Here is a 14833-nt window from a genome sequence, read left to right on the forward strand (position 1 = left end):
GGGGCCGGCAAAAAAGCCAGTGGGGGGGCCGCCAGCACTGGAGGCCTCCTCCTCTTTGCCGGCCCTTTTGCCGTCGCTGGGGCCCAACAAAAGCCCTCCCTATTCGAGGGCTCCGGCGGCTGCAGCGGGCCTCGGCGAAGTCTCGCGCAACCTTTCTTGTGGTCGTGCGAGACTTCGCCTCTAGGCCGCCACCATTTTGTTTTTCAAAATGGCGGCACCCGGGAGCCGGGAAAAGCCGCGATCGGTGGCGGCTGGGACAGGCAGGGGCTGGCGGAAAGGCCTCCGCGGGCCGCATCCAGCCCACGGGCCGGAGGTTGCCGACCCCTGCTCTTTAGTAAGCATTTATAGAATGTATCCATGTTGGGTTAAATACGTCATACTGCTGTATTCATAGAATTGAGTCCTACACAAGAGAATCATAGAATCCCAGAGTTGGAACAGACCGGAAGAAGAGCCATCCAGTCCAACCCCCTGCCGTGCAGGAACTCTCACTCAAAGCATCCCCGACAGATGGCCATCCAGCCTCTGTTTAAAGACCTCCAAAGAAGGAGATTCCACCACACTCTGAGAGAGTTTGTTCCACTGTCGGATAACCCTTACTGTCAGGAAGTTCTTCCTAATGTTGAGGTGGAATCTCTTTTCCTGCAGCTTGCATCCATTGTTCCAGGTCCTATTCTCTGGAGCAGCAGAAAATAAGTTTGCTCCATCCTCATTGTGACACCCCTTCAAATACTTAAACAGGGCTTTCATATCACCTCTTAACCTTCTCTTCTCCAGACTAAACATCCTCAGCTCCCTAAGTTGTTCCTCATAGGACATGGTTTCCAGACCCTTCACCATTTTAGTTGTTCTCCTTTGGACAGGCTCCAGTTTTTCAATGTCCTTTTTAAATTGTGGTGCCCAGAACTGGACACAGTATTCCAAGTAAGGCCTGACCAAAGCAGAACATAGTGGCACTATTACTTCTCTTGATCTAGACACTATACTTCTATTGATGCAGCCTAAAATCGCATTGGCCTTGTTAGCTGCCACATCACACTGTTGACTCAACACTGCAGAAAGTTAAGTTGCAGCATTGCAGAAATATCTCGGCTGTGCCAAAGGAATTGGAAAGAATGACTCTGCAGGAATAATTTCTCCACAGCATGGCCCTCATCTCAGTTCATTAAGGTGGAGCCAGGCACAGTTTCAATAGGCTACAGTTGGTTGGCCTTTGGATTGGATTTTTGCGAGTACCGTCCAGTCGCGAAGCATTTGAAAACCTGAAGAATGTCAGTATGGATAGCTTCTTTTGTGGCAGTCTGTGTGCAGGACAAATGTTTACTTAACTGTAGAGATATACAGGATAGAGAGCTGGTTTATTTGTACAAGTTCTTTAATCATTTACTAACTGGTGATTAAGTATCACACAGCTCTTTAAGAGGATGGCACCACCAGCATGCAAATCATAGAATCATAGAGTTGGAAGAGACCACAGGGGCCATCCAGTCCAACCCCCTGCAATGCAGGAAATCCAAATCAAAGCATCCCTGACAGATGGCCATCCAGCCTCTGCTTAAAGACCTCCAAGGAAGGAGACTCCACTACACTCCGGGGGAGTTTGTTCCACTGTCGAACAGCCCTTACTGTCAGGAAGTTCCTCCTAATGTTCAGGTGGAATCTCTTTTCCTGCAGCTTGCATCCATTGTTCCGGGTCCTGTTCTCTGGAGCAGCAGAAAACAAGCTTGCTCCCTCTTCAATATGACATCCCTTCAAATATTTAAACAGGGCGATCATATCACCTCTTAACCTTCTTTTCTCCAGGCTAAACATACCCAGCTCCCTAAGTCGTTCCTCATAGGGCATGGTTTCCAGACCCTTCACCATTTTTGTCGCCCTCCTTTGGACACGCTCCAGTTTCTCGATGTCCTTTCTGAATTGTGGCGCCCAGAACTGGACACAATATTCTAGGTGGGGCCTGACCAAAGCAGAATACAGTGGCACTATTACTTCTCTTGATCTAGACACTATACCTCGATTGATGCAGCCTAAAATAGCATTGGCCTTTTTAGCTGCCGCATCCCACTGTTCACTCATGTTCAACTTGTGGTCTACTTGGACTCCTAGATCCCTTTCACACGTAGTTTCATTCAGCCATGTGTCACCCATCCTATATCTGTGCATTTTATTTTTCCGCCCTAAGTGCAATACCTTACATTTCTCCGTGTTGAATTTCATTTTGTTAGCTTTGGCCCAGCTTTCTAGTCTATTCAGGTCATTTTGAATCTTGATCCTGTCCTCTGGGGTATTAGCTATTCCCCCTAATTTGGTGTCATCTGCAAATTTGATAAGTATGCTCCCAATTCTGTCATCCAGGTCATTGATAAAGATGTTGAATAGCACTGGGCCCAGGACAGAGCCCTGTGGGACCCCACTGGTCACTTCCCTCCAGGATGAAAAGGAGCCATTGTTGAGCACCCTTTGGGTTCATCCGGTCAACCAATTACAGATCCATTTAACAGTTCCTTTGTCTAGCCCACATTTTACAAGCTTGTTTGCAAGAATGTTATGGGGAACTTTGTCAAAGGCCTTACTGAAATCAAGATATACTATATCCACAGCATTCCCTTCATCTACCAAGCTGGTAATTTTATCAAAGAAAGAGATTAGGTTTGTCTGGCATGACTTGTTTCTCTGAAACCCATGTTGACTTTTTGTGATTATGGCATTGCCTTCTAGATGTTCACAGACTCTCTGTTTAATGATCTGCTCCAGAATCTTTCCTAGTACTGATGTCAGACTAACTGGACGATAATTGTTGGGATCCTCTTTTTCCCCCTTTTTGAAGATGGGGACAACGTTTGCCCTCCGCCAGTCTGCTGGGATCTCTCCTGTTTTGCAGGAGTTTTCAAAGATTATTGCCAATGGCTCCGATATTACATTTGCCAGTTCTTTTAATACCCTTGGATGGAGTTCATCTGGTCCCGGAGACTTAAATTCATTTAGATTAATAAGGTGTTCCTCTACTATCTCTTTACTTATTCTGTGCCGAAATTCCCCTATTCTGTCCTCTGTTCCATTATCCTCAGGTTGAGCTCCCTTTGCCTTTTCTGAGAAGACTGAGGCAAAGAAGGTGTTGAGTAATTCTGCCTTTTCTCTGTCTTCTGTTAGCATTTTGCCATCTTCTCCACGCAGTGGCCCTACCGTTTCCTTCTTCTTCCTTTTGCTGTGGACATATCCAAAAAAGCCCTTTTTATTGTTCTTAACCTCTCTAGCAAGCCTGAGTTCGTTCTGTGCTTTAGCTTTTCTGACTTTACCCTACACATGCCTGCTATTTCTTTGAATTCCTTTTTTGTGATTTCCCCCTTTTTCCATTTCTTATACATCTTCCGTTTCAAACTTAACTCGGTTGAAAGTTCCTTAGTCATCCATCCTGGTTTCTTGAGACACCTCCCATTTTTCTTTCTCACTGGAACTGTTTGAAATTGTGCCTTCAGTATCTCTCTTTTGAGAAAGTCCCATCCGTCCTGAACTCCTTTATCTTTTAGTATTTTCTGACCATGGAATCGCCCTCAATACTTCTCTAAGTTTACTGAAATCCGCTCTCCTAAAGTCTAGGATGCGTGTCTGACTCTGCCTGGCTTCTCCTTTCCACTGTATTACAAACTCCAGGAGAACATGGTCACTTCCACCTAATGATCCCACCACTTGCACCCCATTAACCAAGTCATCCTTGTTGGTTAGGATCAGATCTAAAATAGCTGACCCCCTTGTTGCCTCTTCCACCTTTTGGACCATGAAATTGTCTTCCAGGCAAGTGAGGAATTTGCTAGGCCTTGAGGATTTTGCTGAGTTTGACTTCCAACAAATATCAGGATAGTTGAAGTCGCCCATCACTACTACATCTCTCTTTTCTGACTGTGTGGTCATCTGTTCTAGAAAGATATCATCCAATTCCTCAGTCTGACTTGGGGGTCTGTAGTAGACTCCCACCGTAACATCCTTGTTCTTTCCCTCCCCTTTAATTTTTACCCAGATGCTCTCCACCTGGCTTCCAGGATTGATGTCCTGGATCTCTTCACTGGTGTAAATATCTCTGACATATAGTGCTATTCCTCCTCCTTTCTTGTTTGGCCTATTTCTCTTTAAAAGGTTATACCCCTCTATTTCCACATTCCAATCATGAGACTCATCCCACCAGGTTTCAGTGATGCCTATTATATCATATTTGCTTTGTTGTACTAGGAGTTCGAGTTCATCTTGCTTATTTCCCATGCTCTGTGCATTAGTGTAGAGACATTGCAGACCATAGTTCCCTTTTACTTGCTGCCTGTGCAAGTTTTTTTGCCTCCCACTGTTGGGTCCTTGCACTTTTTTTCTTGTTTCCTCTATGTCAGTTTGACTATTTTCGCCATCCCTTTCGCCTTCCTTAATATTGTCTCCCTTCCCCTCGGAACTCAGTTTAAAGCCCTCCTGATCAAGTTCTTGAGACTGTTGGCAAAAACATTTCTTCCAACTGGCGTGAGATGCAACCCGTCTGTTGCAAGAAGTCCCTCCTCATGGAACCGCAGCCCATGATTGAAGAATCCAAATCCTTCTTGGCGACACCATCTGCGGAGCCAGTTGTTCACATCCGCTATTTTCCTCTCCCTTCCTGGACCATGCCCTTCAACTGGCAGAAGAGACGAGATGACAACCTGTACATCCATTCCTTTCAGCTTCCTACCAAGCGCCTCGTAATCCCTTTTGATGTTCTGAAGGCTGTGTCTTGCAGTATCATTAGTTCCCACGTGGACCAAAAGGAAGGGGTATTGGTCAGTAGGCTTGACCAGTCTTGTCAGCCTCTCTGTCACATCCCGGATCTTTGCACCTGGTGTGACAGAGAGGCTGATAAGACTGGTCAAGCCTACTGACAAATACCCCTTCCTTTTGATCCCTTCTCCACTCCCAAATGCCATGTGCAAAACTTTTTGAAATTTGAGAGAGCTGATAAGATGTTTGTGACATCCTCTGTAGAAGAGACGAAGAGGAAAAGTAGCACATTTCCACTGGGCTATTTATTACTAGTCTTTTGAGAGTCCAAGCACTTTATTTGAATCACAGTTTTGGGGTATTTTCATCATTGTCTTTATTGTACTCTCCATTGGTCTCGGTAACTTCCAGATATATTTCCCACATTTTTTTGAGTTTCAATTTTTTTAAAAAAAATTAAAAACAAATTAAAACTTCTTTTACCAGTGAAATAAATTTGAAGCTAGCACTATAAAGATCTTAGACTTGCAGTTTTATGAAAGGCCTGCACTAAATATTTCCATCTTTTCTAGTGTTTTCATCCAGAGTGTCATTAAATCTCAAGCGCACCAGACTGTCTTAAAAGTGTGCAAATCTTCTAGAATTAAAGTCTTGGAAAGGATCCTGTGGACCTTCAAATCGAACCCTCTGCTCAGGATCTCCAGATAGAGCTTCCCCAGTGGGTTACAAATTGTCTACAAATTGTTTACATAAATACACATTGTAATTTTTCACATAAATACATTTCAAAGAATGTTTTCTTTGGCTTGTACTATAAGGTGCATTTCAGAGTCTGATGAATTATATTTCCATCTGATTCAAATTACAGATACATATCCATTGGGAAGCAGAATTATTTGCATCTGCTCTCTGAAGTGTCAGAAGTTATAAGCTGTGAGCATAGTCCAGAAGAGCAGTGTGCAAGGAAGAATGTTAAATCTTTGAGGTCATTGGTCCTTTTTAGGGAGGCAGTATCTTTGAGAAGATTTAACGATTTCATAACCTCTCCAGCTTGGCCTCAGTAGCTTGTCCCTTAGTTCTCTCTTTTTTGCTACTCAACCCCTACACGCTTTGTGGAAATTATACACTTGTAACGATTTATGAATAATGCCACTTTGATTTTCTATTCTACTTGAAGAAAAACACGCCACTGCTACCAACTGCTCATCTGGTAATAACTGCATAAGTTTATGAAATTTCAATAGTAGCACATGCCTCCTTATTTTAATTGAGTGTAAGCCAGCCTCTGCTCAAAGGATGGATGCTGCGTTCCTTGGGGGAAATCCTAGTCTTCCTGGAGAAATGTATTCCTTTTCTGGTGCTCTAATGCATATTTCATTATCACTCCATATCTCCAAACCATATAATATCTGAGAGATCACTTGAACTTGGACTATTATCTAGGGCTAGGATTTGCATCTCCACACCTCTTATATAGGAAAAAATATTAAGAAAATAACTACTTTTCTACTGAGCTTCTCCAGTTCTTGACTGTCTGTGTTTCTAGGATAAGTTAATTTCAGAAGTAGTGCCAAAGTACCTAAAATGTGTGAGAGAGAAAGTTTTGCGAGTCCAAAGGCCATTTTACATCAGCCCTAACCTTGGAAGGCCTGACCTCTGCATTTTTGAGACCCCAGATGGCCAGTCATTCCACCAAAAGAAGCTTGACAGGGAGACTGCATGGAGACCACTTCAGCATGATTTCCAGCTGCTTACTCCTGATATTTTAAGAAAGCTTTTTAAAGCATAGAACTGGGAAGGGGGCTCATAAAAGTGCCACTGACCTTTGCAAAGTCTTCTAAAGGATAGGATATGCAGTTGGGGGAGGGGGATTTGGGGGTGCATGTCACCTCTTGGCCATGATTCTCTCCCCCAGCAGATCTACAAGCTTGTTGCATATCTATCTGTCTCTCCGATGTCTGTTTGCCATTTACAGTGGGCCTTCCACATTCGCTGGGGATAGGGGCACAGGACCCCCATGAATGTGGGAAAACGACAAATAAAGAACCACTATTTTTTTAGCCTGAGAGAACACCTGTTTGGGAAACCCAAGGTCCTCCAGTGCAACTCTGTGGTCAATATCTACCAGAGGTTGACCATAGAATTATGCTGGAGGACCTACAAATGGCTAGAGAAGTGTTTTCTCTATGTCTTCCAGTACAACTCTATGGTTAACGTCCAACAGAGTTGCACTGGAGGAGCTAGAGATTCCTAGAGACAACATTTTAATTAAATACATAAATATTAAAGCTGAAAATTTGAAGGGTCAACTGTATGTTTAAGTGAGTAGTAATTATGTGATATCATAGTTACATGTTTACAGTGACATAACTTTTCTTCCTAATAGTTTTATATATTTGTTTTATTGCACTTATATCCTGCCTTTATCCCAGAATGGGAGTGTGTGATAAACCATTTAAGAAGTTTCATCAGCCTTGCTGCCATCAGAGATACCAATATTAAAGCCAGTACTATAAAGATCTGACAGTACTACAGTAACTACAAAAACAGAACTTTCTTCCCCATAGTCTTTGGGTACTTCCCAGAAACTGGGTCTGGATGAATTTCCAGGTATCTGCAAAAGGTTTCAGGGTTTGCAGTAGGGAAAGGAAACCATTATCCCTTGATTCCCCTGATAGCAGTAATTCCATTGGTGTAGGTTATCATTCCATTTCAGGTATGTCATCTACTTAGCGTAGAATCCTGACTTTTCCTGCTGTTTGTTGGTCAGTGTGCAGTGAGCCCTTGGTATCTGCTGTGGTTTGGTTCCAGGACCCCCCATGGGTACCAAAATTTGTGGTTGCTCAAGTCCCATTAAATGTGGTGGCATATTAAAATGATGTCTTTTATATAAAATGGCAAAATCATGGTTTCCTTTTTGGAATTTAAATATTTTTTTAAAAAAAAATCAGGCCGTGGATGCTTGAATCTGTGGATTTGGAGGGCTAACTGTATTTCAAAGAGTTTGTGTTAAAACAATTTATATAGGTTACTCTGTGTATGTGCATGTGTGTAGAAAGGTCCTTGGAATGCAGAACTTGAGAGCCTGCTTATGTAGGGGCAAAGCTAGCCCCTTGCAGTTTTCTCCAGGATCCAGTAGCTCTCTTGGTTGCTCTGCCTGCCATCAGGTGGTCAGGGGATGAATTTTACATCCTGCAAGGTTATGTTTTCTTGATTAAAAGACCAATCTGACAACATGGCTCCTTGCCTGGAGTTAAGAGACATGGCCCAAACCGCAAATTCTGCTTGTGAACTTTCAGCAACATTACATTAGGTGCAATTTCTGCCTGCATAGGATTAAATAGACCTTTTATGTTATTGGGTTAACAAGACTTTCTTCTTATGACAGGTGATCTTGGATATTAGAAGAGTGGGTCAGGGCAGGATTTCCTGGAGTAGGGAGCTGGCCATCAGTGGCCAGGAACAAGGAAGCAGAATACACTACAGAAATTAAACAACCATGAGCAGCTTCTTTTCAAAATGGGTATTATACAGTTGAGCTAGGACCCAGATTTTGAAGGATAACAAAACATGTCTTTAGAAAACGAAAGTAGAAGGGAAAGCTGTAATTGCTCCATTTTGAATTTGCTCCCTTATAAAATAGCTGTATGTTCATTTTTGGAGTATTGTGATCAAAACCCTAAAGCAGTGGTTCCCAAATTTTGGCCCTCCAGATGTTTTGGACTTCAGCTCTCAGAAACCCCAGTCAGCTTAGCCAAAGTCAGGAATTCTTGGAGCTGAAGTCCCAAACATCTGGAGGACCAAAGTTTGGGAACCATTGTCCTAAAGGGTCTAAAGATGTACATTTTGTTACAGGCATATCTCAATTAACAAAGCTTCTGCCAAAGATTTTTACAAAATCTTCTTATGATTGCTCAGCTCCCTTTCCACCTCATTCTCTCCTTAGCTTGAAGTGTTTTGTAGGGAGCATCAGCTTTGGAAAGCTGGGGAAAGAGGGCTGGAAGAACACAGATTTATGGTGTGGAGTTGCACTGGTGTGTCTGTAGTAAACAATGCAATAAAACTTGAGCGGAATACTACTTTAGCTCTCCTGTAGCTGCGTGTGCCTGCCTACAACAGACAAGGTAAGCAGCAGCTGCCTGCAGAATCCTTACTGAAAATGCATGAACAGCAGAAAGGTGAAAACAGATATAAACCTGCCTCATCAGCTACTTGCAACATATTACAACAACCATAGATCTGTATGTTTGGTCTCCAAAATGGAAAGTGTAGGCTGGTGAAAGAACAAGTCATCATCCATGGAATGGATGTATTTTGGAAAAACCCTTCAAGTGGTTTGTAGAAGGTTCAAATTGTTTTCATTTAGTCAATTTGACCTGTTTTGTTATTTTGGGCAAACATGTCGGTTTTGATTCAAAGGTTTGCTAAAACATCTTGCAGTTATTTTTATTTTTATTTTTGGTGGTGTAGTAATCTATCTCTATTCTTTCCATGTTGCTTCTCCCTCTGATACAAAATGTTATGTTAAAGAAGTCATGCTTAGGAGCACGTTGATTTTGTTCACTGAGGTATGCCTGTACATACGCTGAAAGCAGCACGTGGAGGAAGGGGCAGCACATCCCATTGGGAGTAATGGAACCCGCGCCCATGGCACGCCGCCGCATGCACAAGCCCCATTCATTTAAATGGGGCTTCAGCATGTGCAGAATTCGTTTTATGCAGGGGAGTCCGGAATGGATCCCCCGTGTAAAGCAAGGGCACACTGTACTAAGATTAAGCATACTTGTATAAAGGCTTTGGTAATTCAGCAAAGAGTGAGTATATAAGAGTGGGCTTGTTTACTTTATATCATAAGAACATAAGAAGAACCATGTCAGATAATACCAAAGACCTACCTAATCCAAAATTCTGTTCACCCAATGACCAAACTCTTGCCCTTCTGGCAACCTAACATTAAGGCATGAGTGCATCTCCACTCTCTTTTATGCTTCCAGCAACTGATACACAAATGCATATTGTTTCTGGTACCAGAGGTGACATATAGTCATCCTGACTAGTTGCCATGGATGGATTTATCAAGTCCCCTTTCAGAGCCAATTTGGCAACTACAGTGGTACCCCGGGTTACGAAATTAATTCGTTCAGCGGCGCCCTTCGTAACCCGAAATCTTTCGCAAGCCGAAAAACCCATAGGCGCTAGCGCTGGAAGCCGCGATTTCGTGCGAAAAAGCGCCGAAAAGCACCAATTTTTTTTTCGTAAGCCGAAAAAAAAAACGTAACCCGGAACAGTTTTTTCCTATGGAATTTTTTCGTATCCCGGAAATTTCGTAACGCGGTGCTTTCGTATCCTGGGGTACCACTGTATTTCTATAACATGTGGCACTAAGTTCTATAGTTTAACTACACATTGTGTGAAGAAGTATTTTATTTGTCCTGATTGTTTCTTCATTTGCCTTCAACGCTGAATAGGGATTACCTTGAAGAACTGTGCTTTTGAAAGAGAGGGTTTGGGGGAATCTGATATCTGAAACATAAGAATTGTCATAGCTGAATTTATTTGAACTCCTCCGTTTATAAAGTACAGTGCTCAGATAACTTGGTTTTTTTGTTTTTTGTAACAGGTTAAATTGCTGTTACAGTGGAATATATATGGAGGTGGTCTGGAACAAGAAAAGCCTCCCTTTCTATAGGAAACAAATGGCTGAAATTATAATTAGGATTTGTATAAATAACATGAAAACCACAAACACATACTAGCATTTGTCGGTGGGCTTATGCCGTGGCTTGTCTTTTTCAGCCAGCTATACATAGCTGACTTGTTCTTCTGTTTTGTCCACCTCATTCTCTGTAAGTAGAAGTGTATCCAACAGGATGGCTGACGAAGACTGGATTGGTGAGCTGCAAAGCCTGTGGGTTTGGTACATGACTGGGTTAATCCCATTTCTCATTCCGTGGTGCATCATAAAAAGCTTTGAGTTCTCAGCCACGGAGTTTCTGAATGAGAGTCTGCTAGAGCATTTCCGAAGGGGATTCCTCAGAGTTGAGGGCTGGTAATTGCAAGTGATGTACCTGCCAAAAGCCTCCCGGAATGTCTTATTGAAAAGAGTGTAGACCAGTGGATTCACACCTGATGAAACATACCCTATCCAAACAAATATCTCCATGAGCATTTGGATGACGTCCTTGTTGCAGCGGGATTTACACAGAGCAGAAGTGATATTGGTTATGAAGAATGGGCACCACATTAGCAGAAAAAGAAAGAATACAATCCCCAAGACTTTGGAAGCCCGTTGTTCGTTGGTGATGGTCTGAACGGATTTCTTCCCCATTGTGGACATCCTGCGCATTAGCAGTTCTTCATTTCCATTAGATACAGGCTTGTCCCTCCTAGTGCCGTCCAGCATGGCTATTTTTTCCGGCGATGATCCAGGTGTTACATCCCGCTGAAATACTGTAGACACCGTACTCCAGGTCAGGCGCTGAGGTGGTTTGTTGATCAAGTAAGCTTTCTTGCGCAGAACTCGGATGGTAAGAAAATAAGTGACTACCATGATAGCCAGAGGAACAAAGAAAGCAGCTACTGAACCATATATGATGAAATCTCCAAAATGGTCAGGTCTTAACTCACAGGTGAAGTCTGTACTGTTCCCACCACTATCTTCTATGCCACGGATTGGGATTGGGATTGCAATACCTGGAGGGGAAAGAGAAATCCAGTAAGAAAAACTGAGAACAATGGGAGGCTTGTGACCATTAGACTTTACATCTACATCTTGGCTTCTAGTGGTCTAGAAGGCAGCAATGGTTGCCCAGTGAAGAAGCCAAATCTTGTAAAGAGCTGACAGTTGGCTGCTGCTTCAGCAGCTATTTCTGCTGGGATCTATATTGTGTCAAAAAATTCAGAAATAGCATCTGGAACATCTGAGGTCTGTTAGGAGGATGGACTTGTATTGCTCCTTCCTAAGAACTGTTCTGTTTTAGTAGATTCTAAATGTATTATAAACTACCTCAAGAAGTTTAGTTAGTTGTTGGGGGTAAAAAAAAATCGCTGTTAAGTATTAGATTTTAAAGTCTCAGAGCATACAATATTGATGTTGGATTCTAAATACTGGAACGGGTATTTTAAATAAAAGATCAGTGGTTTTATAAGCACAACATTATCTGGGAATCCTCTTGGACTGGCACTGATCAAAAGCTTTCACTACCTAGCTATGAACACTTTTCAGACACATCAGCTGGGGAGTTCTGGGCAGTGTAGTCCAAAAAAGTAACTCCTCCAATCTCTGGATGCCTCAGAGAAGCCCACCACTAGAAGTGGAGCACAACATCTTTCTGTGAGTCCCCAGAACCTAGTAATCAGAAACTTATTGAACTGGACTTGGAACAGCCCTGAAAAGAGCATAAGAAGAGCCCTGCTGTATCAGACTAATGTTCTCTCTAATCCAGCACTCACTGATTTATCTTCCAGACAGTTTTTAAACTACCCTGAACCCTAAGGGAAGATGCAGTTCGGAGACTGAGGACATTTAGTAAATGGTAACATGAGGAGTGCTTGATTTATGCCACTAAAGAAAACAATTTTCAAAGAGTTCTGCCTCTTATCTATTTCCTTTGCCTTCAAAAGTGGCCTATTGTTTCCTCTGATTGCCGGAGGAGCTCATGAATTGACTCATATAGGAAGTAGTGTTTTTATCATGGGTGTAGTCAGTGGCCTGAAAGGATGCATCCTTTCCCACCTTTCCATTGTCTGCTGTGTAACTGATCTGCGAGTTATTTTTATTCTTGACATTGCTTTAAACATATTCTGTGTGGTTTGCTGTACAATTAATCTATTGTGCTTGCTTTGTCGCTGTTCCTAGCTAGCAGTTTGGAATCACTGATTCGGTTCCTCCCATCCCCTCATTTGTTCTCTTGTCTGGAGTTTACATTTTGTGCTAAAACCCTCTAGACATTAACGGTGGGCAGTGTGCCATCTGCAGAGAGTTCAGAACTCACAGAGAAGCATAATATAAACCATTCATTTGCACCTCATTTATTATTGGACCCGTTTGCTTTGTGTACGTTCGGTAACACGCTCACGGTTTCTCATCTTCCTTTACCTCTCTTAACAGCAACGTTTCCCAGTTCTCCCAACCCATTCTCCATTGTCCTTTTTTCCCTGCTTGGTATTGTGGGCGTTCACTTTCCATAATTCACTCCATTTTCAAATCAGAAGTGTTGAAGGCAGTGTCTGATTCCTACATGTTAGAAAAGGGATGCTTGCTGGGCCGAGAGCATTAACTAGCATAGGAAGCTGAAATTCTATCTTCTTGGGCTTGGGAGTTTGTGAATTTTGTCCTGGAAACCCAGCTTTTACAGCTGAAATATATTACATGGTTTTCCACAAACTTAGTTGGGTTTTCACGCTTTCATCTGTTTTTCTCAAGGTGTCAGATGTTTCTTTCACAAACCGGTTGGCTTGAGGCCTGCCTTAGGGGCACCATCTAGGCATGTGCGTGCGATCTGGGGTTTGAACCTTCTTTAGGCAGGAAAAGAAATGTAGGCTGTGCAACAGGAGCCCTTTAGACAGATAGTGTGAAATTTTGTAAATACAGAGCGTGTGGCCTCCTGCCTGTTCTGCTTAAGGCTCTGGATCTAGTTCAGAGCTCTAGCTTTGGCTTCTAGAATGAAGAGCTTGAATGTAACCTGAGGAACTGAACCAGGGGCTGGCTCACACTTTCTAGGCTGCTTTTATTTTGCACATTATTGCTTCACCACCACCACCACCACCATTCAACCCATGTAGCAAGGGAAAAATATACTGCCCCTTGGATGGTTGCCACATACCTATTGAGATCAACCACACCACTGTTATTTTGATGAGGGTTGTAGCCCGCGAGTTGTACTGACTGGCTTGGATGGGCTTTTTGATGGCAATGTAACGGTCCAGTGAGATAGCACAGAGATGCATGATGGATGCCGTGGAAAAGAGGACATCGAGAAACAGCCAGACAGGGCACAAGTCCCGTGGAAGAGGCCATTGTGTCTCTAAAAGAAAACGACAGAGGGTTAGAGTCTTCCCTTGGAGTTTGGGGGCAGAAGGTGCCTTCACCTGAAACCTCTTTTCCTAGGGCTATAGGAGTTAATCCATTCATTTTATTTGTTTCATTTATACCTCACTTTTCTTACAGTGCAGGGCTCAAGGCAGACTGCAACAAATTAAAACAAAGTACAGCTAAAAATGATTAGTTCAATGAAATGGAGGATGTAACCTCCCTATTAATCTGACAGCAGTTTTAAAAAGCTATTCTGAAAGACATTTGTAAAAATAGGAAGACACACGATCCATTCCCTTTTCTCTCCTTATCAGCTCTCTGCCCTAAAATGGGACAGGGTGTTCCAGAGGCATCCATTTCAAGTTGCTGTCTTAGGCTTATTCCACCCCTAACCTCCACCCCCTTTTTTTTGGAACAAAAGCAATGAGTTGCTTGCATCCCTACATTTTGAGATACATGAAGATCGTTCCACTGGTCTCTGTTGATGCAGTGTACCAGATGTAGTGACAGCAGTAGTAACTCTTGTACACATACTGCAGGGTGTGTTTAAAAGATACTGAGCTATGGCCTCTTGGCATTTCAACGGTGAAACTCTAATGCTGGAGCAGGGTGAAGTGGGCACTGATGTGATTGTGTACATGAGAACAAAGTGTGTGTGAGAGAGAGGGGGGAGAGGATGGGTGGGTGGGTGGGTGGATGGATGGATGGATGGAGGGATCTGATGGAGGTATGGCACTGTGTGTGAAAGAGAAAGGGATGTATGGCTGTATGGTGGAAAATATATATCAGATGGAGGTACAGTGGTGCCCCGGGATACGAATTGATCGCGTTACGAAATTTCCGGGATACGAAAAAGTTAGATAGGAAAAAACTGTTCCGGGTTACGATATTTTTTTCGGGTTACGAAATTTTTTTCGGCGCGAAATTCAAACGCGACCGCTAGCCGCGCTTCGGAAAAAGCCTTTTCGGGTTGCGAAATGCATCGGGTTACGAACGCAGCGGCGGAAGGAATTAATTTCGTAACCCGAGGTAGCACTGTATAGCTGTGTGTGAGAGAGAGATGGGAGA

General features: G+C 43.0%; 3 protein-coding genes across 5 annotated transcripts in view; 2 read left to right on the top strand and 1 right to left on the bottom strand.

The window, feature by feature from the left end:
• ARMC9 (armadillo repeat containing 9) overlaps positions 1-14833 on the top strand; it is a 1183007-nt gene that overhangs the window by 905817 nt on the left and 262357 nt on the right. The gene's annotated exons all lie outside the window — the stretch shown is intronic.
• The window catches only part of PSMD1 (proteasome 26S subunit, non-ATPase 1), a 153923-nt gene that overhangs the window by 58674 nt on the left and 80416 nt on the right, over positions 1-14833 (top strand). The gene's annotated exons all lie outside the window — the stretch shown is intronic.
• The window catches only part of HTR2B (5-hydroxytryptamine receptor 2B), a 15265-nt gene continuing 10540 nt past the window's right edge, over positions 10109-14833 (bottom strand). For both annotated transcript variants that reach the window (XM_042457404.1, XM_042457403.1), the window contains 2 exons: positions 13557-13757; positions 10109-11424 (listed from right to left, as the gene is read on the bottom strand). In XM_042457404.1, the coding sequence (XP_042313338.1) occupies positions 10532-11424; positions 13557-13757 (1094 nt within the window). In that variant the 3' untranslated portion in view covers positions 10109-10531. The remainder of the gene's footprint in view (positions 11425-13556; positions 13758-14833) is intronic.

Source organism: Sceloporus undulatus, chromosome 3 (assembly GCF_019175285.1).
Source record: "Sceloporus undulatus isolate JIND9_A2432 ecotype Alabama chromosome 3, SceUnd_v1.1, whole genome shotgun sequence".
NCBI lineage: Eukaryota > Metazoa > Chordata > Lepidosauria > Squamata > Phrynosomatidae > Sceloporus > Sceloporus undulatus.